The sequence below is a fragment of the Paramacrobiotus metropolitanus genome, unplaced genomic scaffold (assembly GCF_019649055.1).
Source record: "Paramacrobiotus metropolitanus isolate TYO unplaced genomic scaffold, Prichtersi_v1.0 Parri_scaffold0000023, whole genome shotgun sequence".
Taxonomy (NCBI): domain Eukaryota; kingdom Metazoa; phylum Tardigrada; class Eutardigrada; order Parachela; family Macrobiotidae; genus Paramacrobiotus; species Paramacrobiotus metropolitanus.
In genome coordinates this window covers 659879-687016 of record NW_026570243.1, presented here as the reverse complement: position 1 = coordinate 687016, position 27138 = coordinate 659879, and the positions used below count along the sequence as shown (strand labels likewise).

The following is a 27138-nucleotide window of genomic DNA, read 5'->3' as shown; positions in this document are numbered from 1 at the left end:
TTGACGATACCTCGGCAGCTGTGTATTGATTGTCCCTTCAAATATTGTGGAGGGATTTAAAGCAGATGTTAAACGATTGAACGGGGTCAGGTCAAGCAATTTACGTTAGCACAACGACTTCCAGATAGGTTTCTGGTTCGATCGGGATATGCTAAAAAATACAGCAAGGTGGTCTTGATAACTAAGCCCACGTTGGGGCATTTAGTTATCAAACCAAATAAGTACTGGGATGTCTTTATTGCGGCAACATTTTCTGGCCGCTATTTTATTATCACTACCATGTTTGTCACTGACCTTACGCGGCAATGTTACGCTGATTATCGCCATCACCACGAATGACGACACGTGTGGCTACGCGACTATGAAGCCCGCGTACGACGTTGTCTTCGAGATGTTACTCGAGAGATATGCGAGTTTCCGGGATGTAAGGCGACTGATGGCGACATCGGTTAATACCACTTCTGTATCGGATTTCACCATGGGATGCGAAGACTCAGCTGGAAGTGCCATTAATACTCTCGGTAGATTGTATGGAAATGAATTCATCGACCCCACAGAATCGCTAACTGTTCTTATAAGCAGCGGTATGGGTGCATTGCTTGTGAAAATCAAAATATGAAAACGTGTGACAGTAAAAAAGGATCAAATAATACATGCATATGACCATTTGTACTGTTCGCAGAATGGTGTGAAATTTCTGGGATGGATATGGCAAGATTCACTGCAGGTTCGGCTCTGTCGAGAAAAACGCGGAAAATAGTTTAATGTATATTAACCCCAAAAAAACTTGCGCAAGAAATTTAAACACCTGATAATTTAGATATTTTATACCGTCGTTTATAAGTATACAGTACACAATGATAGTTGTACAATATACAGTACATACAGTACTTACCCTTCTCTCTACGAACACCGCTGTTCGCTGTGGTCGAAATAACCGGACCATCGCGTAAGCAAACATTTTGCAGTTTTTACCGTTGCACTTGAGGAAATTATACGAATCTCCGAAGCGTGAACTCATTTTGAAATTCAAAACCGGGTTGAACAAACAGCGACCTATGGTCTGGAGTGCTGCTTATGCAGGATCTCTTTACTGCTCAGGATACTAGTATTGCACTTGCTGATCGGAACATGAGAGCCCGCGCATTTACTTCGTGAAGTTATAGCGCCAGTAAGGATAGAATAGGCTCTTCGCAGATATGGGACAAACACGGCTTCGATACCAGAATTATGTGCGTTAAGATGAATGTTGAACAAATTGCAAGTTGAAGAGAATACTGAAAGCTGTGAATGGAAGGAAGTTCCTCAAATTTGCATTTTAGATAGCAATTAGAACGTGTAAGTGGGTGCATGAAAACTGTAAAGTTTTACGAACTGTGAATAAAGAGAAGCAGTTCGCTAGCAGAACCTTGCCCTTTCCGACATGCTTCGGTGTTGAGCAGTTCCGAAAAGAGCAGTGCGTGCGATTGAGGCTTTGAACAGAAGAAGGACGACTGGCGAGTAGTGGTAATTAGCTGCAACGGCCCATTTTTCTGGCACTGCGTGACTTGCCTCTTGCATTATTATAAGGAGAATGTCGGTTTTATAAAGCGTAATTTCTCCGTAAATTGAAATTTGGTCGTTATGTCGAAATGTTATCTTGAAATGCTAACGTTAACTTGAAATTTTAAATTCAATCTGCTATACCAGTACGTAAAAGAGTTGTGCAGGTGTTGGTCAGTTTCGTGGCGGATCTTTACGGCTTTTTGTGACCTTTCAATTTTCTCGTTTAGTAAGAAATGAGCTGCCCGCTCAGTACTTTGTAAGAAAACTTGATGCGATGAAATGATGACTACTCTTCAAAGAAAATGTCCCGAATTTGTTTGTGGTCATAAAGGCAGGGTACTTCCTGCTAAGATCATAGAGCAGCCTTCAGGAAACAACAAATAATGAGAAATTGAATCAACATATTTTTACGACAGTGGACAACGAGGCCACCGTGGCGACTCGAAGAACTGGACGCACGGATAACACCTGCGTGCCGATGTACACATCGATGGTCATTTAAACATGCTATATGGTATATTACATGTATATGCTCGCATTTCTGAGCTGGATCTTTTCGGAGGGGAACGGAATTAAAGCGCGATGGAAGTGATCTGGAAACTACTTCGGGCTTCTTGGTGCTCCGTCTTAAAAATATCTCAGTTAGGTTGAACTAAGCCCACATTAGTGAGGCTCGTTTTAAAGATCAGTCAATGTATGTGAAAACTCCGGCACTCATAACGGAAAAGTAATAATTCAAGCATTAAAAAAGGTAAACAAAGTTCACTGTCGCTCATACTGCCTGGCCAGGAGTTTTGGTCCTGCGGTAAAAGGAAATCAATGCATTTCTGGAGCAATGTGGATTGTGAATGAGAAAAAAGATGGATCGGAAAGCCACAGTGTAGCATAAAAAATGGACAGGAATAGGATATCCAGATCCGCAGTCCAGGTTATTCGGAGTTTGTCTTTTTAGGTTTAACTTCCATTATTTTCGTGACCTTAGCTCTCTAGTGGACATCTCTGTCTCGCCCAGTGCTGGATACAACGACTGTCGTGTGTCGTCTTGCCCGGCACGGGTGACAAGCGCTACGTGACTGATGTTCTTGCTCTGTCCAGTGTCATAACCATGCTGACTTGCAAAGTGCTTTATTTTGTGTGGTATTTTACGAGTGCCGCGAACACATACAATGGAAGTCAAAATTGTCTTACATTCGGTCGGGGACCGAATGACCAATAAAAATGAATGGCCAGGACCAAATGACCACTAAACAGAAAACGCTAGAATACGAACACTTGTTCTGACGTATTTCCCAACGAAGACCATCAAGCGATATCTCAAACGGAAGACAAAAAAAATTTCAAGAATTTCGATACCAGACATGTCATCCTTCATGAGATCTAAGAGAAAATCGAGCCATTTTAGTTTGTCGTAGACAAAGCACACGATTTCTGTGTGAAAACTGAAACCAAACCGCGGATGCAAATCCTATGCTATGTCTACGAGAAACTTTAGATGCCTCGGTTATCTCGTAGATCTCATAAAGAACAACTTGTTTGGTATCAAAATTCTTGAAATTTTTCCTCTTTCGTTTGAGATATCGATCAATGGTTTTTTGTTGGAAAACGCGCAAGGCAAGTGTAAATGTCAGCAAGCCGATGGCCAGTCAAAATTTGGGTGTTTTAGTACAGAAAAGTGCTTGGTTGCGCGTTGTGTGATTACATAAGTGTAAGATAATTTTGGCGTCCACTGTAAAGCCGACCGTTATCATCACAGTTGTTTGACGTTTACGTTGATATCGGGTACAATTCTCGTGCGATTGCTCACAGTTCATATTCATGATTATATATAATTTTGATGCCGTAAACTGTGAGCTTGCAGTATGACTATTACCGAAGTTTGAGGAAATAAACAATGACTTTGAGAAAAGCGAACAGATGTTACTGCATAAGTGCGGCATTCCGGCTAACTGAACTCAGCGAGTCAGCACTGCATACTTTAATGAGTTATGCAGAAAAATTCTGTTCAAAACACGATTATCTGTGGAAAAAGACATCTGCGACTGGCAATTGCTGTCTTGCTGGAATATTCCCAAATGTGCATTTCGAACTAACCGTCGTGAAATCATGCGAGAAAGTTTTTTTTTTAAATCCTTCAACCACGCGCACTTGTTAAATAACTGGTCCATGTGTACACCCACACGGTAAACAGTGTGCGCACCTGATACTTCATCCAGACTTTGGGTGTCTCCTTCGCTGCCTTAGCACACTGTCTGTGTTAACGTATAATTTAAGCAGCCATTACAGATTACGGATCTCTTAGGCGCAAAGCTGTTGCTCCCTTCGCAGTTCCGAGTAAAAGTAGACTAATGTAGTCAGCAAATAAAGCGTTAAAGACTATAAATTAAGCGGTCTGATAATAAAACAATTACCGTATTTTCGAACTGATAGCCTCCTCCAGAACTGTAGCCTCCTCTACCATATAAGCCTCGCCTCCCCTGATTTTACAATACTCCCCCCTTTGTTTTTTCAAAATACTCTACCATATAAGCCTCCCCCCGGGTAACGATGAAAAGTTAAAAGCCCCGGGCTTCTAATCCGAAAAATACGGTAATCGTCTCCTAACTTTAGTTCAGATCGTTTAACTAGAATTCAGCCATTTGAACACTAGGGTAGACAGGTAAAGATCACTGTAATTGATACTTGTGCTGATATGGCATATCCCAAGAACAAAACAGCCTAGTTAGTCTGGATGCCTTGATGAGGCGCCTTGTCATAATACTGTTGATGATAAGAGACAAGAGTGTCAACGCTATGATTCACGTTGTACAGAGTAGATTACTGTACTAAACTGCTTTAAATGTAAATATTTTTACTAATCGCTCGGACGACTATTGCGGAATTCTCATCATATTATAAATCGAAGCATAAGAAGTAACAGATACCGGCAATTCTGAGTCGCTGAATATTTATACCTAATTGCCTTACACCTTCAAAGAAAATGAGCAGTGATATCTTCTACGTACTGTATATGGACTCATGATCACTCACCTGAGTCGTCTGCTCGTGCGAGCATACGAACAGAATATCACTTCTGGTATGCTATTCTGGTATGCTATGCTATGTCCTGGTAGAACTCTCGGAAACTTGCAGTTGTTCGTTCCACAAATTCTGGACAACTTGTGGTCTTACGCAGTTCCCATATTTTTAACCAGACGTGTCAAATATGAATGTTATTGTAAGAGCACTACGTGAAAATTCGGTATTTAATCTTTGCCCTCGGTGCGTACCGGCTTGCAGCTTCTCAAGCAAGAAGCCATGAGAATTCGGAAAGGTCACCAGAAATGCTTATGGTTATTAAATTCTTATTTCTGGTGGCAAAACGTGGGAAGTGGCGCCGATCAAGCTAAACAGCACAGTAACACAACCACGGCCATCGACATGGAGCTGTTACTTGTATTTTTGCTTGTTCAGCTGTTGCGCTCGATCCAGAATCGCGATGTCCTTTTTACACCGGATTGTTGATCATTCCAGTGTTGCACCTGGTACTTGAGATGCTAGAGTAGTAACATTAACTAGGTAGGAGTTGAACATAGGTAATGATGTAGCTCCCAAAACTTAATTCAACTGAACCAACCGATCAGGCTACAGTATGCACTATATCATGAAATAATATGTATGTGCACGATGATGTTACCGTATTTACCCTGAGCTCGGCGAGACTTCCAGCAGTACTCGTACTTATACTTCGAATGCTGCCTTATGGGCTCCCCTGTATTACTCTCCCTTATCTGGGCTCCCGGCTAGTTAGCAATACCCGTCAAATTGAATTTATCGGATTATAGCAAAACCCTTTTCTACTTCTTTCAACCGGATTTACAAGTGAGCACACCAAAGAATTCCGAAATTTCACATCCGATTTATATTTATATATATTATATATATAATAATATTTTCATTAATTTCAACCGGATTTGCCAATGAACAAACTGAAAAATGCCGAAATTTCTTATCACCGAAAATGCCGAAATTTCTTTTAAATTTCTTATGCCGAAATTTTTTTTATTTTTTCATGGGGTTCTTAGTGCATTTAAGCGGGCGACGTTTAGAAAGATCTTAAATTTAGAAAGATTTTGAATTTTAGAAAGATTCTGAATCTGCCGTTGATGCAACCTGAGCATTTTGAAAGAAACTAAATGCTACAAAAGTACTGGCAAAATAAGTATTTTATATAAATCAAAATTTTCAGTCAGGCATAACACTGATAACAGCTGCGAAAGTGTGAGTTATAACGCAACCGCCCATGTAGAGGTTTGCTCATATTGCCCGGGAGCCCAGATAAGGGAGAGTAATATAAGGGGAGCCCATATAAGGCAGCATTCGAAGTATAGTTTTTTAGTTATTTTTAAATGCATTAATTTTTCACGAGATGTACTTGCGGAAAATTCATCAACACAGCGTTCTGTGCTGTGCACTGATTTCAATTTCAATGATATACCAAATAGTGGCTGAACTTAGTAGAAACTTGTCAGTAATCATTGTACTGGCCACGAACGACGACTCCGCGGGCTATTACACAATGGCTCCCGCCCAAGACGCCGCGCTGGAAATTCTAACTAGCCAGTTTTCTATTCTGCACCAGATTACCATAAAGCGCTGGGATTATCATGGTATGGTTGATAATTCGGCTAGCGATTTCAGCGATAAATGCGAAAGCGCAGTCGTTCACATCGCCGACAATGTGGGAAAGGTGTATTCTTGCGAATCTGCTGGCATCCGGTCTACGAAAGATTTGACGGTTCTGATTAATAATGGTGCGGTCATCAAATGTGTGAACTTGTTAAGAAAGTTGAACCACTTGTGTTATCATCTTATATTACGTTTTAGAATGGTGCGAGCTCGTTGCAATGGAACTGGCAAGATTTGCGTCAGGTCGGCCGAATAATGTGCTAATACAAGCCACGTTACCAAGTTTAAGTTTAAGTAGCGGAGATCGAGCAAAATTGTGCGTAACTGCTGGTGCCACTATGATTTTGTCTTGACTATTACATATGATTAATACGGTAGAAGAAAGTGCATTTTATGACATCGTCACATACCTACGAGTATCTTTATAAAAGTTTTCAAATGAATATCTAAGATTTGCGCATTGACTGTAGCTTCTGCAGGGTAGATAGATAATGCTGTATGCTAGATAATTTTGAATTTAATCTGATTTTGTTTTCAGTCGTTCCATTACTGTAACTTACAGATACATACGGTACAGATAATAACTGGTAGCACGGTTAACGCTTAGGTGCATATATTTTATGCAAGTATAATGGTAATTTTGTAAGCGCCTTGAAGGGAAAGGTATTCAATCTTTCTACTGAGCAGTGATTACTAGTTGAAAACTTCTGCATAAAACTATACATATGGCCATATGGTAGCAGGTACGAACGTACAGTCTGTACAGTTATACGAAACGTTATTTAGAAAATGAAGTTTGCGGTAACTCTTGGTCGGTTACCCACGCGCATCAGCAAGTAGTCCGCGATTTGTCGGTTTACAAAACCCCGAAAAAAATAACTATAGACAACTTTTATTATACTGCTATCCTAATCCGATACGTAAAATATTTGCACCTTTGAAGAGGCTTTTGTGTGTATACAGTGGACTGCGAAAACCTGTAACATTCGGTCCGTGACCGAATGACCAATCTAAATAAATGACCAAGACCAAATGACCAATAAACAGGAAACGCACAAAATTTGAACACTTGCACGTGCGCATTTCAACGAAAACCATCAAGCGATATCTCAAACAAAGAGCAAATTTCAAGAATTTTGGTACCAAACAGTGATCCTTTATGAGACGTAAGAGAAAAGCGAGCTATTTTAGTTTGTCGTAGACAAAGCATACGATTTCTGTGAAAACTGAATCAAAACCGTGGATTCAAATCCTATGCTATGTCTACGAGAAACTTTAGGTGCGTCGATTCTCCTTAGGTCCCATAAAACAACTTGCTTGGTATCAAAATTCTGAAATTTGTTTCTCTTCGTTTGAGATATCGGTCGATGGTTTCGTTGGAAATGCGCAAGGTAAGTGTTAATACTGCAGGCAGATGGCCAATCACGAATTTGGCTGTTTGAGTACAGAAAAGTGCCTGGTTGCGCATTGTAACACCTTTTCGCAGTCCACTGTATGATCAATACAAAGCGCATATGATCAATAATAACTGCCGTATGATGTCGGATCCGGCGCTTTATGTGCCAAACACAATTTGTTCGTCATAACTTTTTTCCTACTGTCTGTCAGGAAATTCATGGAATATCAGATCGGAAGGCCATTTAATTCGTACTACAGGAGAAACGTCACTGGCACTGTGATTTACTCTAGACTTATTATGTCTTCATAAAAACCAAACTTATTATGTCTTCATAAAAAAGTCATTGATTCATAATTTTATAACTACCTTAAATGCGCTACACAGTGAGCACTAACGGTGTACGCGTAAGATATTAATAGAACTATTGGGTGTACCAACACTTTTACAGGAAAGCCTGTTTAACCCTTCGTCTTAGTACAAAAATCGTACAAGTACGGATAAGGGAACCGGTATGCTAGTTTCCTATAGGGTGAGCTGAAAACGTCAGCTCCAAGGCCCTCCCACACCTCCGTTAAACACAGAAGTTAAGGACAAGTAGAAGGGTTTCCCAAACGGGAAACAGTCGCACCTGGACTGTTCAGAAAAATGTGAACTAGTCGTGGCGTTGAATGGCGCAGATCGATCATAATGATCAGATTTTTTGCCGTCCATTTGTTGTTGTATGCAGAATTATTGGCAAATGCCGTATATTGCGATAATTTTATCAATCTCACCGTGGTAATCATTACACTGACCAACGACGATACTTGCGGATATCAGGTTATGCGACCGGCGTATGATGTGATATTTCAAGATATCGAGGAAGTGCTTGTTACTGGCCACTTACGACTCAATTTGACCCCACTGGATTTAGATATTTCTGACCATAGCAAAGTATCCACGGGTTCTGCAGAATGTGTAGCGTCAAATGATAACATTTTGCCGGCATGGGCCGATTTCTATGAAAATCATCAAATGGTTTTTGAGGATACATTGGGGACAAATGATATGGTGGTGATTGTCAGTGCAGACTGGTGTAACGTGGCCCCGGTGCATTTAGCCAACTTTGCAGCAGGTTAAATTTGTTAAGCAAATTATTTAATTAGGCACTTACCAAAATACAGCATGAAAATAATTACTATAGATATAAATTTCGTTATGAGATCGTAATGTACGCTATAGATTATATATAGATATGCTGTTATTTCCTATAAAACAATGCAAAACTGCAAGTACTAATGTAACTGCGCACAAGGTCGGTTGCCCATACTGTCAGTGCTGCCGGAAGTGCGCGCAACCGACCTTGTGCGCGGTTACATTAGTACTTGCAGTTTTGCAGTTGTTTTAATAGAGACAGATAAAATATTCATATCAGCAGGCATATATGTAACTATTATTTCAGTAGTACTTAACTAACTCCTGCTGTGTTTCTCGGAATTTACCAAACTCCATTAACTTATTTATAATTTTTTAGCCACTGATACGGTTTTCCTGACAACGAACCCAGCCAACTTTGATCTAGCCCATTTCGAGAAATTTCCACGATGGTCCAGCTGGGCCCACTGCCCGGCACCGATATGGTGGCCGCCGTGACCCAAGTTCTCCTGGATAATCAGTGGACCAAAACCTGGGCTTGTACTGTCCGCCAGTCGGCATGAGCTGGTCGGAGTACTTTTGTGATGCATTCATCAAAGACGGCTTGTATAACAGGATCGATGTCCAGCAAGTGTACATTCCCCATGCGTACACCAATCTGGCGGTATTTGGGAAAGAACAATACCGTGGTGTACTGAATGAACTGCGTAATCACACGCGAGGTGAGGTGCTAGTGCTGTATTTGTTTAGTATCTGTATAACTAGAAGTGCATTTTTAAAATTAAAACCGGCATAATGCAGAATAATAGTATTAAGCGGTTCTCCGTTGCTGATGTACTGCCATAAATCTGCTTATGGATAATTGATTTTATACTTTAAGTCACAGGCTGTATAAACACTGCTAAAATTGCCAATCCGGTTTGCTGTCTCTCGCAAATAACAATTTCATTCTGATGTTTGCAGTGATCCTTGTCTTCATCAACCCACCTCTGCTGCGGGAATTCATGGTACGTGTATATGTACAGATGTATTGTACATACTGTATCTTGTGTTGTCTCGTAGCTTATTCCTTCTGGTGTGAAACGCAGCGGCTGCAACCATATTAATTCAGTTTTCTGGCTTCTGGCCATGAGGGAATTAGAAAGCCATGCATATCTGTGTATACTGCCAATGAAATATGGAAAATCTTTTCAGTTTTTACAGTTTTTGCAGTAGAAATTTGTTCATATTAATTTTTCTTTGCTTGTTTTTGCAGATTACGGCTTACGAATTAAACATGACAAATGGAGACTTTGTAAGTAATATTAAGGGAATGCACTAGTAATCTGCTTCCGTTTACCGCTGCTGATGTTTTCTTTGGCAGTGGCTAACAAGGCATGGTATTAAAAATTCTGCGAAAATATTATGTCATTTTGGTGTAAGTGTAAACGAAATCAAGATTTTCTTACAACAAATTCCTAGTAACTGCCTGTACAACACGATGCACTTTTCTAGGTCTTTTTATTGATAAAATATCTCAGAAACTACAATAATATTTGCGGATTAGGTCAACTATTACGTGTAACGCAAATTAAAATTTTATTTATTTTGGCTAGATTTTTTCACCTTGGCGCTGCAATAACACCCGGTAGTCCGTATTTGCTCAGTTGGAAAGCGAATGACGCGGATGATGAGGTGCGTTAACATTCCCGGTGGTTGTAAATGTTTTGCGGAAAAATCCTCGATGCGAAACATAATCTTGTTGACAGAAAGCCAGGAAAGCCTTTGAATCGGTAATTATCTCATCGGACACACTCTTCGAATGGGATGACCTGGAGGAATTTATCAATAAAACCGCTCAAACATCCCAGAGTGTTTACAACATCACTGTCCCGCTCAATTACCGGGTACACATACAATGCTCACACGTACAATATTTACTTCTTCGCTTAATGATGATTTAACCGTCAATGACGAGCGTTTTATTCTTTTGCGTAGAAAAACGAAGCCACGGCGCTAATGTACGATCTGCTGTCGAATTTTGCCGAGGTATGTGTTAATCCTTATTGTTCAGTACAGAAGAGAGCGGAAGTGGTTGTTTGTTTAATGCCTGGTGCTTCCCTGGTTGTACAGTACCTTAATCGATCTGTCGATCAAATGGCCAACATGACACCGGCACAGTTCGCGCACAACCTCCGCCAGCAGATGTATAGCAAACGGTCAAGTTCCACCCGCGTTGCCAGATCCGGCATGGCCAGCTTCCTCATTCCGTTGCTGCGCTTGAACCCCCGCAACGGCAAATTCGAGGTAAATGATTATTAATGAATTAATCGTGATGCTTGTAAGTCCCAGCTTCTCCGGAAACAAACTGTATTCTGGCACTAGTATCAATAGAACATGTTTCGCAATACGCAACAACGAGTGCGCTCTCATACAACAATTTTAACTCCTTTCGGAAATTAATTGTCACCTTTGACGTCTGCTCAGACCACTCGGGCTTTTATTTACTGACATGCGTAATAGTAGTATCGTTTTGCTGTACATTGTAATGTTCATATATGAGCTTTTGTATCTTTAGGAAATGAGAAATCACGTACATAAAATGTATGCCCTGAAAGGCAAGTTTCAAGTTTTAGCTAAAAGCGTTTGGACAAGCACAACGCAGAAAACAAAAAAGTGAAAAAACTGCCTAAAATAAGTAAAATTACACAACCTGTACATCTAAAACTGTTAGCGGAACTCATAGATATATTAGTGCTTGCCGGTTAATTAAAGATAAGATTCTCGAGTATCGCAGGCGATTACCACCGAGTAGGTATTTTGATTATTCGTGCTCTGCAGCTGGCTGCAAAGTATGATACGGAAATACAGAAACTTCACATTGTGGATCCGGAGCTTTGGAAATGGCATAATTCCACAGCGTTTCCGACCAATGATCCCAAATGTGGATTTGATGGACAGCATTGTCTGGCTTTAGGAAGTAAAGTGAAAAGACAGGAAACGAATTTCAATATAATCACATAAAAGCAACGTTCAGAGTTGTGCTTGATATGAATTAGATGACTGTAATAATTATTACGATTCCCTTCTAGATGACCTGACCATCACACTGTTAGTACTCGGTCTTTGCGCCCTAATAATTATGGCGTGTGGAGCTATACACTATTATCGGTACGAACTTTCTGTGACCTTTGTTTATTTGGAGATTAACAAATTTATTATTATTGATGGTTCATTTTTGTTGTTTTTTTATTACGAGATTATTTCAATGCTATTTCACTTTAGGCAACGGATAAAAGAGCAAGAATTTCGGCATATGTTTCTTTATAAGCCCGGTATAACGCCATCCACCGGCAAATATTCCATCAAATCACACGAAAGTGTCTGTGCATTAACGTACCATGGACCGTCGCTGCAATTAGACAATCAGCAGGTTTTGTCCATTTCCCTTCCGGATAGACTGAACGTCAAGCTCTTGTCGCGGAATAAAGCCTTTCGGAACATAAGTTTAACGGTAAGTCGGTAACCGTCGTTAGTTATTCACCATGCAGCTGACAAAGGTAAATATTGATTACTCTTTTTTTTGACAGGTCCATGGTTTGTACCACGCCAATGTCGGGCGGTTTTATGGGGTAAAAGTTGAAGAGAAAGGCCCGTGTGAATTATTAATGGAGTTCAGTCATCGTGGCACCTTACATGACGTCCTCAGTCGAAGAACAATTTCACCGATGTGGCCGTCCGGCTGTCGTTTCTCTATGACCTCGTCAAAGTAAGCGCTTTTTTTGTATGGAATAAATGGCCTACAGGGATCGCGTGACAGACTTTTGCCACTATCGCAACGCGTTTCATGATTCGTCTCTTAGTGCGTAAAGTAATTTGTCCTGATAAAATTCAGCTGATTAAATTTGCGCTGAATAAGTGATCAAATGGCCGACATTTATAACAATATTGGTTGCATAATACGCAATTCCAGGAAGTCCCATAATTTAAATATATTGATTCACTAACCTCTTCCTTAAAAACTTAGAAAGTTTTGAACTGTGAAAAATGAGCATAATAATTTATTTTATGTTTCATAAATCAAAGAATGTTTAAATACAAAATACTTTGTACCAGAAAGTTTGTTTATATGGTGTCTGCTCATAACGGCCTTGAGACACGGAAAATCCACTATGTATGTTAAATTTAACGGTTCAGTATACTCGTACTAATAATTCACAAATTTGAGCTAATAATATTTTATTAATGTTCTACAAATTGTGATGTAGGGATTGATGTATATACACAGTTCGGCGCTGGGATACCATGGAACGCTAACCGCTACAACCTGCTTCATCGATAGCCGGTTCACGTTGAAAATATCGCACGCCGGCTTCGACCGAATATCCCAAGCGGTGAACACCGAGCCGAAAATGATGCGCGTTAAACAAAGCAAAAACCATTTGATAGTATGTCGTGCGGATGACGTGCACGGTTTTGGCATCATTGCATTTGATGCCTTAAAGCTAAAAGGTCACTGCACAATATATTTACAGTTTACTCCGCAATGGTCCCGGTAATATTCTGTCTTGATTTGTAGCTTTGTCGTCACTCACCGAGGATGGAACGGTAAAGAAGACCCCACTGGAGATCGATATTGAGGATTGTATGCGGAGCGACTACAATCTACGACCGCCAATATTTGGGATTAAGCGATCATTTCAAAAGCTTCTAATCTGCCGCAAAACGTGGTTTCGCACATGCTCAAACTGCTTGACCAGCAGACGCAACAGTTGGAACATCTGGTACAGGCCAAAACCGCCACATTGGTTGAGGAAACTACCAAAACCGATATGCTCCTTGCCGAAATGCTTCCAAGGTACAGCAGTACTGCTATTGGCTGCTGTCAATTACAGATAGTTAATTCTAAATTCAAAGGGTTGGAATGCAGAGCATTTAATTATTTTATTGAATTTTTAGATCCATCATAAAACAGCTACGCAATAAGGAACCACTCAACGCGGAATCCTTCGATAGTGTATCCATTCTATTTAGCGACTTACCCGTTTTGCCAAGCTAGTAATGAAGTGCTCGCCACTAGAAGTAATTGACCTTTTAAATCGCACACATTCGGCGTTCGACGAGGTCGTACCGTACTACGATGCTTATAAAGTGGAAACCATCAACGATAGTTACATGGTAACACTTCCTAAAGTTAAAATAATATGCTGATTTATGAGAAGTGATGGCCTTTTCTCAGATATCTAGCGGTATACCAATGCGCAACCATAATCATGCGGATGTGTTATGCTTACTGGGACGGGCGATTCTGGAACGCTGTAAAATTTCAGCCGACACGACGGACGACAAAATGGAATTAAGCATCAGAATCGGGATAAATTCGGGTAAGCAAGTTAAGTCGACTTAAAGCCCAATTAATAGTGCTACTCTTCACGAGCTTTCGTAATAAGGGACGCCTACGTGTATGCACAGTGCAGCAGTGTGTGTAGCTGCACCAACTGTTGCGGCCTAGGTATGTTAAATTCCAATATTGAGGCAAAGCATGCTGGAGATGGGCACCCCCAAAAACGCTACAAACGGGGTTTTCTCAAGTTGATGCTACAAGGACCTTATTACTTTCGTTTTGTAGAGAAAAAAATATGGATTATTCTAGAATCGCTTAAACAAAACAGTGAACAACGGCTAGTTCTAAAATCGAATCAGAAGCTCCATGTTATCTCCAGCAATTCACAGTAGCTATCAATCTTGGATAAAGCATAAGACTGAGCGTAGTGCACCGTTTGCAGTACACCTCACGCTGCCATACTTTAAAGTCGTACGATTGAGCACGTAGGGATCCCTTATTCCCGTTGTAAGTACTAAAGTAAAGCCTTTATTGCTACAGGTCCAGTAGTTGCGGGGGTCATCGGGACAAAAGCACCACGCTATTGTCTGTATGTATATGTTGGTAACGCGTTCCTACTGTGACGCATGACCCATTAGCATAAAGGTCAAATCGATGACATGCAATAACTGCCATTGGACTTTAGATTTGGAGATACCGTTAACACTGCCAGTAGAATGGAGTCCACCGGAGAAGGTGAGTTCTCCTGTTAATGCGCTTTCTGCGTACCGTATGTACTTGCGAAATTCTTGATTGCTGTTGCAGCGGGGAAGGTTCACGTTAGTCCCCTCACCAAAGCCTTGGCTGATATAAACCCATCGTTGGTTTTTGAATCCAGAGGGCTGATTTTCGTTAAAGTAAGAAATGGATCTGGCAGAAGTCACGGAAGTATAAAGAAGTTCAATAAAGGTACCAAACTGTTTTCGCTTTGCAGGGAAAGGGAGAGATTAATACATATTGGCTACTCGCATTGTGATCCTCTTGGTCAATACCGTCCGCCATACACTTGCAATGATTCTCCAAAAGTCTGTGATAATTCTGACTTACCGTGCCAGTAAAAACTGATCGCCACGGTGCCTCAATAATTTACACCGGCAATTTGTTGGTTGTAGAATGGTTATCAGTTCAGATAGTTATGCTTTTATAAAAAATGGGCAGTTTATATACCGTAGAGTTGTCCATTATGGCGTTACTTTGTCAAATGCAGTTTTTTTGCAGTTTTCGCATTTCTTACAGTAAATGCGATTATTTTCAGAACAAGTCGAACCGGTTATGCCTCTGCAGGGATTTTGATTTTTGAGTCATATGCACGATAAAGTACAACGTACTGTAGTTGAGCCAAATACATGTGGATATTTCATTAATAAGCTGCACCACAAAAACTATTATATCTATATTTACGCATAAAGATTATTCTGAGCTAGAATACTAAATAGGCACAGACGCCTCTAGATATGTTTCTGGCGACAATTCCTGCGCTAAACATTTTTGTATGAGCGGACAAATACGAAAAACTCGGTTGGAGTATCTACATAAAGCGTATTAGTGTGAGCACAATTCACAATCAGTTAGTTGCTGTACTATCAGAGCAAGGTGTTGGTCCATTGCCGTTGCTCTAGGTGTGCGAGAGGAATGAATGAACATTCCTTCCTCTCGCACACCTAGAGCAACGGCAATGGTTGGTCATAAAATTCACGAAACGTCGGTATACAGTATGTAGAAGAGCAAAGTACAGTACACGTTTTCATCTAATGGTACAGTACTTAAGTGCATGGAACAGCTGGTTTGTACACACTGAAGTTTGTACACAGTGTATTAATAATCGTGTTGCGATGACCCTCAAACCGCCACATATCACCGATGCTTATCATCGCAAACGCTATAAAAATTGCAAGCAGTCTGAATCAGACCCATTCTTGTGTGATAACCGTTCGCTGTTTAGCTCTGCATCCCTGCCCAACTCGCCTTTTTGAACCGATAGGTCTTGATCACCTGCAAACCTATCTACTTCCTATCAAAAGACACAGGAGAGGGCACAGTTGGTCAAACTGGTCAAGATGCATATGGTCTAAGTTGCCACATGAATGGGACAGTCGACTTTCCTTTCTTTAACTACCTTCTGTGTATGTGATGGTGTTGATGTGTATGTGATTTCTTTTCGCAAGGATCTGGTAAAAAGAAGGCCAGTAGTGATGCTTCTTCATATCACGCGGCAGCGGTTGTGATAAGACGACCGTTCTGTGATATGTAACTTTTCAGGATCGCCGCAACACGGTTAATATTGATGTCTTAACTTTGCTGCTTCGTACAGCACAAAGTGATAATTAATAATTAGTACTATATCGTTCGTACCATATCGTTTTGGTTTGCAAAGGCCCAACTAATCATATTACGCTGTAAACCTGTCTAAAATATCTCCATGCTATTCCTCGGAAGCTTGGTATTGCTTATTTACATCGGCAGTCAATGCTTGGATTTCCAAACTGACAAATTGTAGTCAAAAGCTTTGTCCTCATTTTTCTTGCGGATTTTTCTCCAAGACTCTACCATTAAAATGATTGAATTCGTCATTGGAGGTATAGTTCTGTTTCTGGGGCTGATTTATTTCCGATCAAAACGAACAGCTGTCAACAATCTTCCGCCCGGACCTCCAGGTTTGTCTTCGAGCAATAACACTGGTGTTGATATAAAAAAATATATAAATAGGTAATTAGATAAAGAGCATAATAAAATGATAGGTCTGCCGGTCGTGGGAAATCTGCTGCAACTGGGAAGAACGCCTCCGTTCAAACGCTTCATGGAATGGCGGAAGACGTATGGTGATACTTTCCTGGTTAAGATGGGCAGTGACTATCCTCTGGTGGTCATGCACGACTACAACACCATCAAAAAGGTCCTGAGCGACGAGGTCACCGCCGGACGGGATCAGGGATTTGTTTTCCTTAAAGAACTTGCAGGAAAAGGTCATTTAGTCAACAGTACTAGCCTGATAACTTACTCACACTCATATCAAATTCTAACAACGGCTTAACTGTAGGCCTAATATTAACGCAGGGAGATGTATGGAAAGAACAACGTCGTTTTGCTATTTCCACGCTGCGCGACTTCGGCATGGGCAAGACCTGGTTGGAAGATAATATTATTGGTGAAGTGGAGGATATGTGCGGTGTCCTGAGACAGCTCAATCAACAGCCCTTTGATCCCAAAACACTGTTATCCCACTCGGTCTCCAACGTAATTTGTGCTCTTGGTGTGTATGTATTATTACTTAATTATAACTGATAACAGAAGGATGAGCATCATTTGGATAATTACTGCATCGATTATAATATATCTTTATGTTACCATCATCAAAGTTTGAGCGATCAAGCTGTCCAAGTGGCAGTAGCGAAAGTTAAAAAATATTACACGAAAAATATAAGCAATTTTGCACCTTCATCCATAATTAACATGCGATGATGTGCATTCTATGTAAGGACATCGGTTTCTCGTCAACCGTTTGTAACTGCAGACTGCAGTTATATTTTCTTGATCGCCTGCATGGCATGTTGCAGTTTTCGGAAAACGGTTTGACCATTCGGATGCGAAATTTGGCAAATTGTCGACGCTATTCGCCGAAAATGTACAGGTCATTGGTCCCATTCTGACAATAGTGCAGGCGTTTCCTATCCTACAATTTATTCCCGGGCCATTTCGCCGTGCTGTTAAAATCGCCCAACGAAATGTTGCCGAACTACACTCATTCTGCAAACAGTTGATCAGTGAACACCAAAGCCAATCCTCATCGGAGAGTGCGGATGATTACATCGATGGCTACCTAAAAGAGGCCCAAGAACAAACACGAAAAGGCATTGTTAACAGCACCTTTACAGGTACAGAGTATGTAAACATCAAAAACGAAAAAAATCTACAAGTACCATACGTAAAGGAAAACTCATAAATTACTCGTACTTTTCAAAACAGAAGTATACCTGTAGAAACTTTAGAATTTTCATTGAAAACTGGCTACACCGAGATTTTAGCAGTATCCACACTCCGAGTGCATTACAGAAGAGCAGTTGATCATCTCCGTATTGGACTTGTTCGCTGCCGGAACGGAAACAACAGCAACAACCACCCTCTGGGCGTTGATCTTTCTCCTGGAGAATCCGGACGTCATGAGCAAAATGCAGAAGGAAATCGACGACCATATACCGCGCGATCGCTTTATTCGGATGGAAGATAAAGGTTACCAATAATAAACCCATCCCTATACGTACAACGCAACCGCGATAGGAAACACAAACTGGCTGTATCGAAGCATTCCGCGTATTAGTTGCATACCTAACACATATAAGGACGTTGCAGGTCTGCTGCCCTACACCGAAGCCGCAATTTTGGAAATCCAGCGATGCGCCAGCCTAGTACCACTGGGAGTTTTCCACCAAATACTGGCGGATACGGTGATTGACGGATACAATGTCCCCAAGGGTACACTGCTGGCTGCCAATCTGTACAGTATCCATCACGATCCACGCTACTGGAAAAATCCGGCCTCCTTCGATCCTAATCATTTTCTGGACGCTGACGGAAAGGTGGTACATCCAGCAGCTGGGTTCGCTCCTTTTGAAGTTGGTACGTTAAGTGTTTAACACTGGTCTGCTTACTAATGTACAATGAAAATGTTAATTATGTCAACGTGTATCCATACACCTTTCCAGGCAAAAGGTCATGCCTGGGAGAAGCTATGGCCAAGATGGAACTGCATCTCTTTATTGCCAACATAGTCAAGAATTTCAATGTGGAAAACGAGCCGGGAAAGAAAATTTCCCATGAAAATTACGTCTCCAGCTTCATTATCGGTCCATCGCCCTATAAAATAGTTTTTATTCCACGATGAGCGTATAATTATTTTGCTTAAGGAATGTTTTGTATTGATGGTTTACTATGTTGAGTGTGCTTAATTTTACGTTGTTATTTCTACAATGAATCGCATTAGATGAATAAGTAAGGTGTGCTTATTATTTTACAGTCGAACCGGCATTCTGCCTGTGCAGGAATTTTGAGCCATTTGTAGTACGGTAAAGTACTTGAGTCAAATGCATCGGAATATTTCATTTATAAGCTACAACACAACATTTATTATGATTAGGCATGGGATTATTCTAGGCTAGAATACTAAATACTGGCAGGTACCAACACCTACTCGTATACAGTAGAAACAATTATTCCATGTAACGGTGCCTGCGCTAGAAGCGGACAAATCCAAAATGCACCGTTGGACTGCTTATTCATACACCGCACAATACTGTTATCAGAATTCCTTTAATTATTACTGCTAGAGCACTGTTTTGGTTAATGGTTATCAAGTTCATGAAAAGTCGGCATGCATCGAGGAACAAAGTGCACATTTTTATCCAACTGCATAGAACGACTGTTTCCTGTACTTGTTGAACTGTTATTCTTGTTGGCGTCACAAATCTGCTGCAACTTATGAACTATAAGTATCGTCATTATTGTTTTGGTTTGCAAAGGCCAAATGAATGAACATGTTGTGAAACTATCGCAGTTATTACTCTAAACTCCAAAGCCTGGCGTTGCCTCAGTGCCTAGATCTGCCTGTATAGTTGCTGCTTAATAAGTTAAACTCTTTTATTGCGGTTAAAGCCTTTTCCCACACGTACTTGGATTGCGGATTTTACACGACTACCGTTATATCATTACAAAGCTTTTCCCGCATTTTTCTTGTGAATCCTCCCAGAATTTACCACTAAAATGATCGAATTCGTTATTGGAGGTATAGTTTTGCTTCTGGGGTTGATTTTTTTCCGATCAGAACGACGAGCTGTCGACAATCTACCGCCCGGACCTCCAGGTACTTCTCCGATCAGCATCAGGCAGTTTTGTTGCTTTAGTACAATACGTAAATACTTAATGCACTTATAACAGGGACAAAATAAAACAATTAATAGGTCTGCCGGTTGTGGGCAATCTGCTACAACTGGGAAGAACGCCTCCGTTCAAGCGCTTCATGGAATGGCGGAAGACGTACGGTGACACGTTTCTGATTCACATGGGCAGCCGCTTCCCCATGGTGGTCATGCACGACTACGACACCATCAAGAAAGTCCTGAATGACGAGGTCACCACCGGGCGGGACCAGCGATTTGTCTTTGTTAAAGATTTTGCAGGAAAAGGTCATATAATCGACGGAGTGCCGAATATAGTAGAAAGCTAATTTTTAACACCATGTATCTGAATTGCAGGTCTGATATTTACGCAAGGAGATTTGTGGAAAGAACAGCGTCGCTTCGCTATTTCCACGCTGCGCGACTTTGGCATGGGCAAGACCTGGTTGGAAGACAATATTATCGCCGAAGTCGAGGACATGTGTGGTATGCTGAGGAAGCTAAATCGACAGCCCTTTGATCCTAAAACATTGTTATCGCATTCTGTGTCCAATGTGATTTGTGCTCTTGGTAAGCGCATTAATTAGATTAAGTAAATGTAAATATTGTTAATTTGATCGTGGTCCCAGTTACCGTTGTGCAGACACTACATTGCAGTGACATTTATCTACAGTGCTGTGCATTTCTGTGTAACCGGTACCATCACGTACTTGTCTGATTCTGAAAGTTGACAAATTTTTTAAAAGATAAAATTTAATACAGTATAGACGATAGTTAAGCATCACCATCCATAAAGTGCCGAGTGCATATATTGTATGTACGGTTTTCATAAATCTTGTACGAATACAGTCAGATTTCATTTCCACCGGGAATTTTACAGTTTTTGGAAAACGATTCGACCATTCCGATGCAAAATTCGGCAAACTATCAACACTTTTTGCGGAGAACATACGTGTTATTGGTCCAGTTTTGGCAGTTGTGCAAGCGTTTCCCATCTTGCGATTTGTTCCCGGGCCATTTCGCCGTGCCGTGAAAGTCGCCCGGCGAAACTTCGGCGATCTATACGCATTCTGTAAACAGTTAATTAATGAGCACCAAAGCAAATTCTCATCGGAGAGTGCGGATGATTACATTGATGCCTACCTGAAAGAGGCCCAAGAGCAAAAACGCAAAGGAATTGTTGACAGCACTTTTTCCGGTAAGAGGCAAAAACGAATTTTGAAATTAACTTTACCACAGTACATGAAAAGAATTGCTACAGTATTACATGGGCTTTATACAAGAAAACAAATACTGTTTAACTTTTGAAACACTGGTGCAACCGAAAATCATCCGTAAGCCACGCGCATTACAGAACAGCAGCTGATTATTTCCGTATTGAATTTATTCGCCGCCGGGACCGAAACGACATCAACGACCACCCTTTGGGCGTTGGTTTTTCTCCTGGAGAATCCCGACGTTATGCGCAAGATGCAGAAGGAAATCGATGACAACGTACCGCGCGATCGCTCTATTCGGATGGAAGATAAAGGTCATCGATCATATACTCGTTACTATTACGTGCGGCACACTCCAAGCAAAATTGGCAGTAGCCATGCGATCCGCACGGGTTTGTAACAATAATATAGATGTGAGAGCTTATAGGCTTGACGTTTGTTAGGTCTGCTGCCCTACACCGAAGCCGCAATTCTGGAAATCCAGCGCTGCGCCAGCCTTGTACCCTTAGGAGTGTTCCACCAAACTCTGGCGGATACAGTGATCGACGGATACAACGTTCCCAAAGGCACACTGCTGGCCGCCAATCTGTACAGTGTCCATCACGATCCACGCTATTGGAAGAATCCGACCTCCTTCGATCCTAATCATTTTCTGGACGCTGACGGGAAAGTTGTACATCCAGCTGCTGGGTTTGCTCCTTTTGAAGTCGGTACGTTAAGCAGCTGACACTGTGACCTTAGTTTGTATAAAGATGTGCAGTCAACTTGTTATGTGAATGTGCTTTCGTAAACCCTTTCAGGCAAAAGGTCATGCCTGGGGGAGGCTTTGGCCAAGATGGAACTGCATCTCTTTATTGCCAACATTGTCAAGGATTTCAGTCTAGAAAACGAACCGGGAAAGAAAGTTTCCCATGAAAATTTTGTGTCCAGCTTTGTTCTTGGTCCATCGCCGTGTAAAATGGTTTTCGTTCCACGATGAACACGCCCTCATTATATGTGGAGAGCGTTTTGTACTGATGGTCTATTACATTTTGCGAATGTCTCTAAAATAACAGCAGAAAATACATAGTCGACTTGGAAAAGTTTTTTGTTGCGATTCATAAAGTGTCTGCATGTCTGGCTTTCGTGCAAGCATATTCATCCGCTTGTGAATCTGCGCTGGCAGATGGAACTTTGTAACTTCTTCTCAAGACTGAAAAAGGCATGAGAATATTTTGCAAAAGTGGAAAATTGCACACAGATATCTGTATATAAAACTGCATGTACCTAAGCATTTCATGCTCCTGAATTATATGAGCTAACTCAGCTAAGAGTTTTATCTGTTTTCGCTATCCGTCGTTGGAAGGCTTTCAACTGAATTCATATATGGACTGCATCTACTCTAGTAACGCTTGCGGTTCAAGTAGTTTTTCAACCAGGTACGATAACACCTAAAAATACATTTTTTGACAAGCGTGAATTTTCAAGGCAACAAAAGGATACAGCTTCATAATAAATGTGTTAGAAAAATACGTATTTAGTTCACAATATATTAGCCACTTGTTGTTCTGTTTTACGCGTCATGATCCTTTGTATATTTCATTTGTGCTTAAGAAAACTTTTGAAAACCTGCAGGTAGAAAGCTGCCATTATCACTGCGTTGTGTACGTGCTGTATATTGTACCCCGCTCACCATCAGGTCGTGTACAGACCGTAACATACTCGTACAGATACAGGAAGAACGTACACAACCGACAGTGTAATACGGATATTATGCTAAGTAATTGCCGAGATTTCCTTGAATCCTTATCTCTTATCGTCGTTCATTAAATTATTACTCAGACTGGTTGAAAGCTAGGATGAAAGTCCTTTCAGTGCCCTATGGAATCTTATACAAATTGACAGTACGATTTCATTCTGCCACGTAGGTGTTCGAGATCCAGGCACATGAACGATGTTGTAGTTTTGGTGTTTCATCATGTTGCCTCTGACATGATGAAGCACTTTAGCTTTTCTGGCCGGTCTGCGGTTAGTATTTAAACACACCTCCACAAGAAAGTTTGTAAAAGCACAACAAACAATCTATCGCTATACTATCTTGCGTATTAAATATATATATTATTTCGCTATACAAACTGCCGAAAGAAACTGCAGCGGAAAAATGATTGAATTCGTTATTGGTGCTGTGGTGCTCCTTTTGGCCGTAGCGTATTTTCGCTCCAGCCGGCACAAAAACTTACCACCGGGACCGCCAGGTACGCAAAGACTATGCAAGTAATGCAACTACTTAAATTTAACTGTCAGTCAACTGTTATACTATTGCTATACTCTACTCTGTATGTAAATTTTGCAGCAGCTGATGCAAATGGCTACAGCTTCTGAAAATGACAATTTGCAGAAGCAGTAATACATGTTGAAGTAGGCATGTTGAAGTACATGTTGAAGCAATAATTCTGACTAATAGGCATCATCCCACAATAATACCAATATTATTATTGTGCATTATATAACTACGAGCATCTTGTGCAGTATTAAGCCGACATGCATTTTAAATTATGTATTTATGAACTGCCTCCCAACAGGTTTGCCTTTCGCCGGTCATATTCTGGAATTCACCAAAGACCCGCCATTTAAGAAGTTTATGGAATGGAGCAAAAAATACGGGGATACCATTATGGTGTACATGGGCAATCAGTATCCAATGGTGGTGATGCACGACTACGACACAATGAAGAAGGCCTTCAACGAGGAAGTTAATGCCGGGCGAGATCAGCGCTTCCTGTTCAACGACTTCTTCCAAGGGCATGGTAAATCTATGTCAATTTGATCTACTTTGAACGGAAACTTGAAATAATTGTAATATGATTTTTCCGCCAATCAACCCTTTATTAAACTAAGTGACTATTAATTTACTTCGGATTACGGACGCGTACGCAAACGTATTACGTAGTTGTAATGAGAATTACCGACTTCATGTATCAACTAACCGTATCAACTTTTACAAACTCAACCGTTAGTGCTTTCCAGGTTTAATTATTAGCCAAGGGGATTTGTGGAAGGAACATCGGCGTTTTGCCATCTCCACTTTACGCGATTTTGGCATGGGCAAAACCTGGCTGGAAGATAACATTATCGCCGAAGTAGAAGATATGTGCGCGGTGCTGCGAAAGCAGAATAAACAACCGTTTGACCCCAAAACATTGCTGTCTCACTCCGTGTCCAATGTTATATGCGCTCTCGGTAGGTTTTGTAAATTTCTTGGAAAAAACTTACGGAAGTACGACCTTTTCTGACCTCTACTGCCTCAATCCAAAATCGGTTTATCTTGATTTTCGATAACATACTGTGTCGCTGGTAAAGAACACGTGTTTGTCTGCAGTTTTTGGCAAACGATTTGCGCATACGGATGCCAAGTTCACCAAACTGGCTTCGCTGTTTGCTGAGAATGTCCGAATAACGGGACCCACGACGCAGGTAATACAGACGTTCCCATTCCTGCAGTACATTCCCGGTCGATTCCGCAACTCCATCAAACACGCTTGGAAAAACATATACGAGTTGTATGGATTCGCTAAACACTTGATTGATGAACACCAGAACAAGTTCTCCTCGGAAGAAGTCGATGACTACATCGATGCATTCATTAAGGAAGGGAAAAAGCAGCAAGAAAAAGGAGTTGTGAATAGCACATTCACCGGTAGGCGATAAATTATATAGAGCAATAATGCAGTAACTAACGATAAGTACTGGATTTTCGTGCACAATATGTGTGAACAGTTACTGCAAGTGAATTAATATTATTACTTCATGCAGTAGAATATTTTGCTGGTCATATCTATACAAGTATATTTTCGTAGAAGCTGACATGCAAAATTGTTGCTATGCTTTACAATAGTGCGGCTTTGAGCCTGAGCTAAAACCATGTACAGCTGTATACTCTGTACTTGTACATGTTGAACTCACCATCAGCCAGTTGTAGTACTTGTATGCGCTGTCACTGTTAAACCTATGTTAATCAGTAAATGATACTTTTTTATAGCATATTAAAATCAAATTCGGGAAGCGTTATTTATAAGACTGTTGGAATAATTTTTCAGGTGATTTTTGCGTTTTTATAAATTTCTGTTTGACATAAGAAAATTTATTGATACTGCACTTTAATTTTCCGCTTACGTTATCGGTACTCAGTGCATCTGACTCTCACTATGATAAACGAGTTGAAAGTCAAACCCTCTTTGATCGCCACAATCTGTCGGGCAAAGTACTGTAGAACAAACTTTCGTAATATCTTTGATAAGATTAATTGGTTTACTGTCTCGATTGCCTCCTTGCAAGACGCTTGTATTTACGGCTTTTATATATACGTACAAGACTGCATTTGATTGGGAACATCCACAATGCCCATGTTTTTATAATAAAGAAGTCAAACACTCGTAGATAAGCAGCTAGTGACCTCGGTGCTGAATCTTTTCGCTGCCGGAACGGAAACAACATCCACAACCACCCTATGGAGCTTAGTTTTCCTAATCGAAAACCCGGAAGTGATGCGCAAAATGCAGAAGGAAATCGATGACAACATTCCGCGCGATCGGCCTGTACGAATGGATGATAAAGGTCAGCACCGATCTAGTCTACCATAAGCTACGATTATGGCATATCATATTTAACAAACCGTAATTACAGGGCTTCTTCCGTACACCGAGGCGGCAATTCTGGAAGTGCAGCGCTGCGCCAGCTTGGTTCCCATTGGTGTTCTGCATCAGACGTTGGCCGACACGGTAATCGATGGATATACTGTGCCAAAGGGAACTCTGTTGGCGCCCAACTTGTACAGCATTCACCATGATCCGCGTTACTGGAAAAATCCTGACAAGTTTGACCCCACCCACTTCCTGGATGCCAGCGGAAAGGTCACCCATCCCACCGGATTCGCGCCGTTTCAAGTTGGTACGCTCGCACGCAGCTTTTTCAGCCGAAGAAAAAAACCAGAACGAAATCGGTTTCTCAGTATGATGCCGGTCAATTTATCAGCATACGCGCAAAAAAGAAATAATAACAGAGCATGCTAACCAAAGCTACGTGGTCGACACATCGAGCCTTCAACTTACGCACATGGTTCTTTATGCACGGCACACAGAGGTTAATTTGCACAATTTTGGCTGAATAACAATTTTTGCAGGCAAAAGGTCATGCTTAGGAGAAGCCTTGGCTAAGATGGAGCTGTACCTCTTCATATCCAACATCGTGAAAAACTTCAATTTGGAAAATGCACCTGGGAAGAAGGTGTCTCATGAGGATTATGTTGCCAGTATTGTTCTTGCTCCGGCCCCGTACAAAATTGTATTTGTGCCACGATAGATGAGAAGCACCAGATGGAGGCGCACTTAAGTATTCGATAAGGTTTTTCGTAACGAGGTACTGTTTCGAAATTGGTGCTCTGTGTTAATAACAAATCAGTTTTCTTTTCTGATCGTTTGTTTTGTACTGATATTATGAACACGGTACTACCGTGTTCAAATTTTGCAGTTTTATCGTCGGCGCCATGGTTTTTTTCTTTAGTTTTTACTTTTTAACTATAATATTGCAATGTGCTACAAAGCGAGTTTTTTGCTTGCGGCAAATTTGCCTGTATAAAAAGGTAGCACTTACCCTTTGCAACAACACATTATTTATCTGTAGATTACGCACTCTTGTGATGCTAAAAACTCTTACTGTTGGTATTAAATTACATTTTCACTGTTAAATACCGCGATGGTGTACTGTATTTTAAATTTCATTAATTACCGGTGTGGGTTTCTTAAAGGTCTGCTCACGTTAGCTAAACGTTAGTTAAAGGCCAAAATTCGAACAGTGTTCGAATTTTGGCCTTTAACTAACGTTTAGCTAACGTGTTTTTTACAAACTGTTTTACTCGGGCATGAGTAAAGGAGGTACGAGTACAAAAGTAAA

General features: G+C 40.9%; 5 protein-coding genes across 5 annotated transcripts; all 5 read left to right on the top strand.

The window, feature by feature from the left end:
* The first annotated feature begins 9192 nt into the window (after positions 1-9192).
* LOC129587026 (uncharacterized) lies at positions 9193-13407 on the top strand. The gene is made up of 15 exons (XM_055480602.1): positions 9193-9296; positions 9359-9465; positions 9707-9750; positions 9999-10037; positions 10107-10117; positions 10339-10417; positions 10492-10629; positions 10721-10771; positions 10856-11029; positions 11564-11702; positions 11815-11893; positions 12008-12236; positions 12313-12491; positions 12991-13234; positions 13302-13407. The coding sequence occupies exons 1-14, from the start codon at positions 9193-9195 to the stop codon at positions 12995-12997; spliced, it is 1380 nt and encodes a 459-aa protein (XP_055336577.1). The 3' UTR covers positions 12998-13234; positions 13302-13407.
* A 376-nt stretch (positions 13408-13783) lies between these two features.
* Positions 13784-15398, top strand: LOC129587025 (soluble guanylate cyclase gcy-36-like). Its single transcript, XM_055480601.1, has 6 exons — positions 13784-13900; positions 13962-14106; positions 14607-14655; positions 14752-14801; positions 14871-14962; positions 15040-15398. The coding sequence occupies exons 1-6, from the start codon at positions 13784-13786 to the stop codon at positions 15079-15081; spliced, it is 495 nt and encodes a 164-aa protein (XP_055336576.1). The 3' UTR covers positions 15082-15398.
* A 599-nt stretch (positions 15399-15997) lies between these two features.
* LOC129587085 (cytochrome P450 2C15-like) lies at positions 15998-19201 on the top strand. The gene is made up of 7 exons (XM_055480673.1): positions 15998-16759; positions 16844-17068; positions 17143-17355; positions 17660-17977; positions 18156-18332; positions 18453-18719; positions 18806-19201. Exons 1-7 carry the CDS (start codon positions 16660-16662, stop codon positions 18982-18984), a joined length of 1479 nt encoding a protein of 492 aa, XP_055336648.1. The 5' UTR covers positions 15998-16659; the 3' UTR covers positions 18985-19201.
* A 352-nt stretch (positions 19202-19553) lies between these two features.
* Positions 19554-22437, top strand: LOC129587109 (cytochrome P450 2B4-like). The gene is made up of 7 exons (XM_055480704.1): positions 19554-19959; positions 20057-20281; positions 20351-20563; positions 20874-21191; positions 21348-21524; positions 21654-21920; positions 22011-22437. Exons 1-7 carry the CDS (start codon positions 19860-19862, stop codon positions 22187-22189), a joined length of 1479 nt encoding a protein of 492 aa, XP_055336679.1. The 5' UTR covers positions 19554-19859; the 3' UTR covers positions 22190-22437.
* A 697-nt stretch (positions 22438-23134) lies between these two features.
* On the top strand, positions 23135-26944 carry LOC129586991 (cytochrome P450 2C15-like). The gene is made up of 7 exons (XM_055480566.1): positions 23135-23444; positions 23772-23996; positions 24217-24429; positions 24569-24886; positions 25627-25803; positions 25873-26136; positions 26369-26944. The coding sequence occupies exons 1-7, from the start codon at positions 23351-23353 to the stop codon at positions 26545-26547; spliced, it is 1470 nt and encodes a 489-aa protein (XP_055336541.1). The 5' UTR covers positions 23135-23350; the 3' UTR covers positions 26548-26944.
* The last annotated feature ends 194 nt before the right edge of the window (positions 26945-27138 follow it).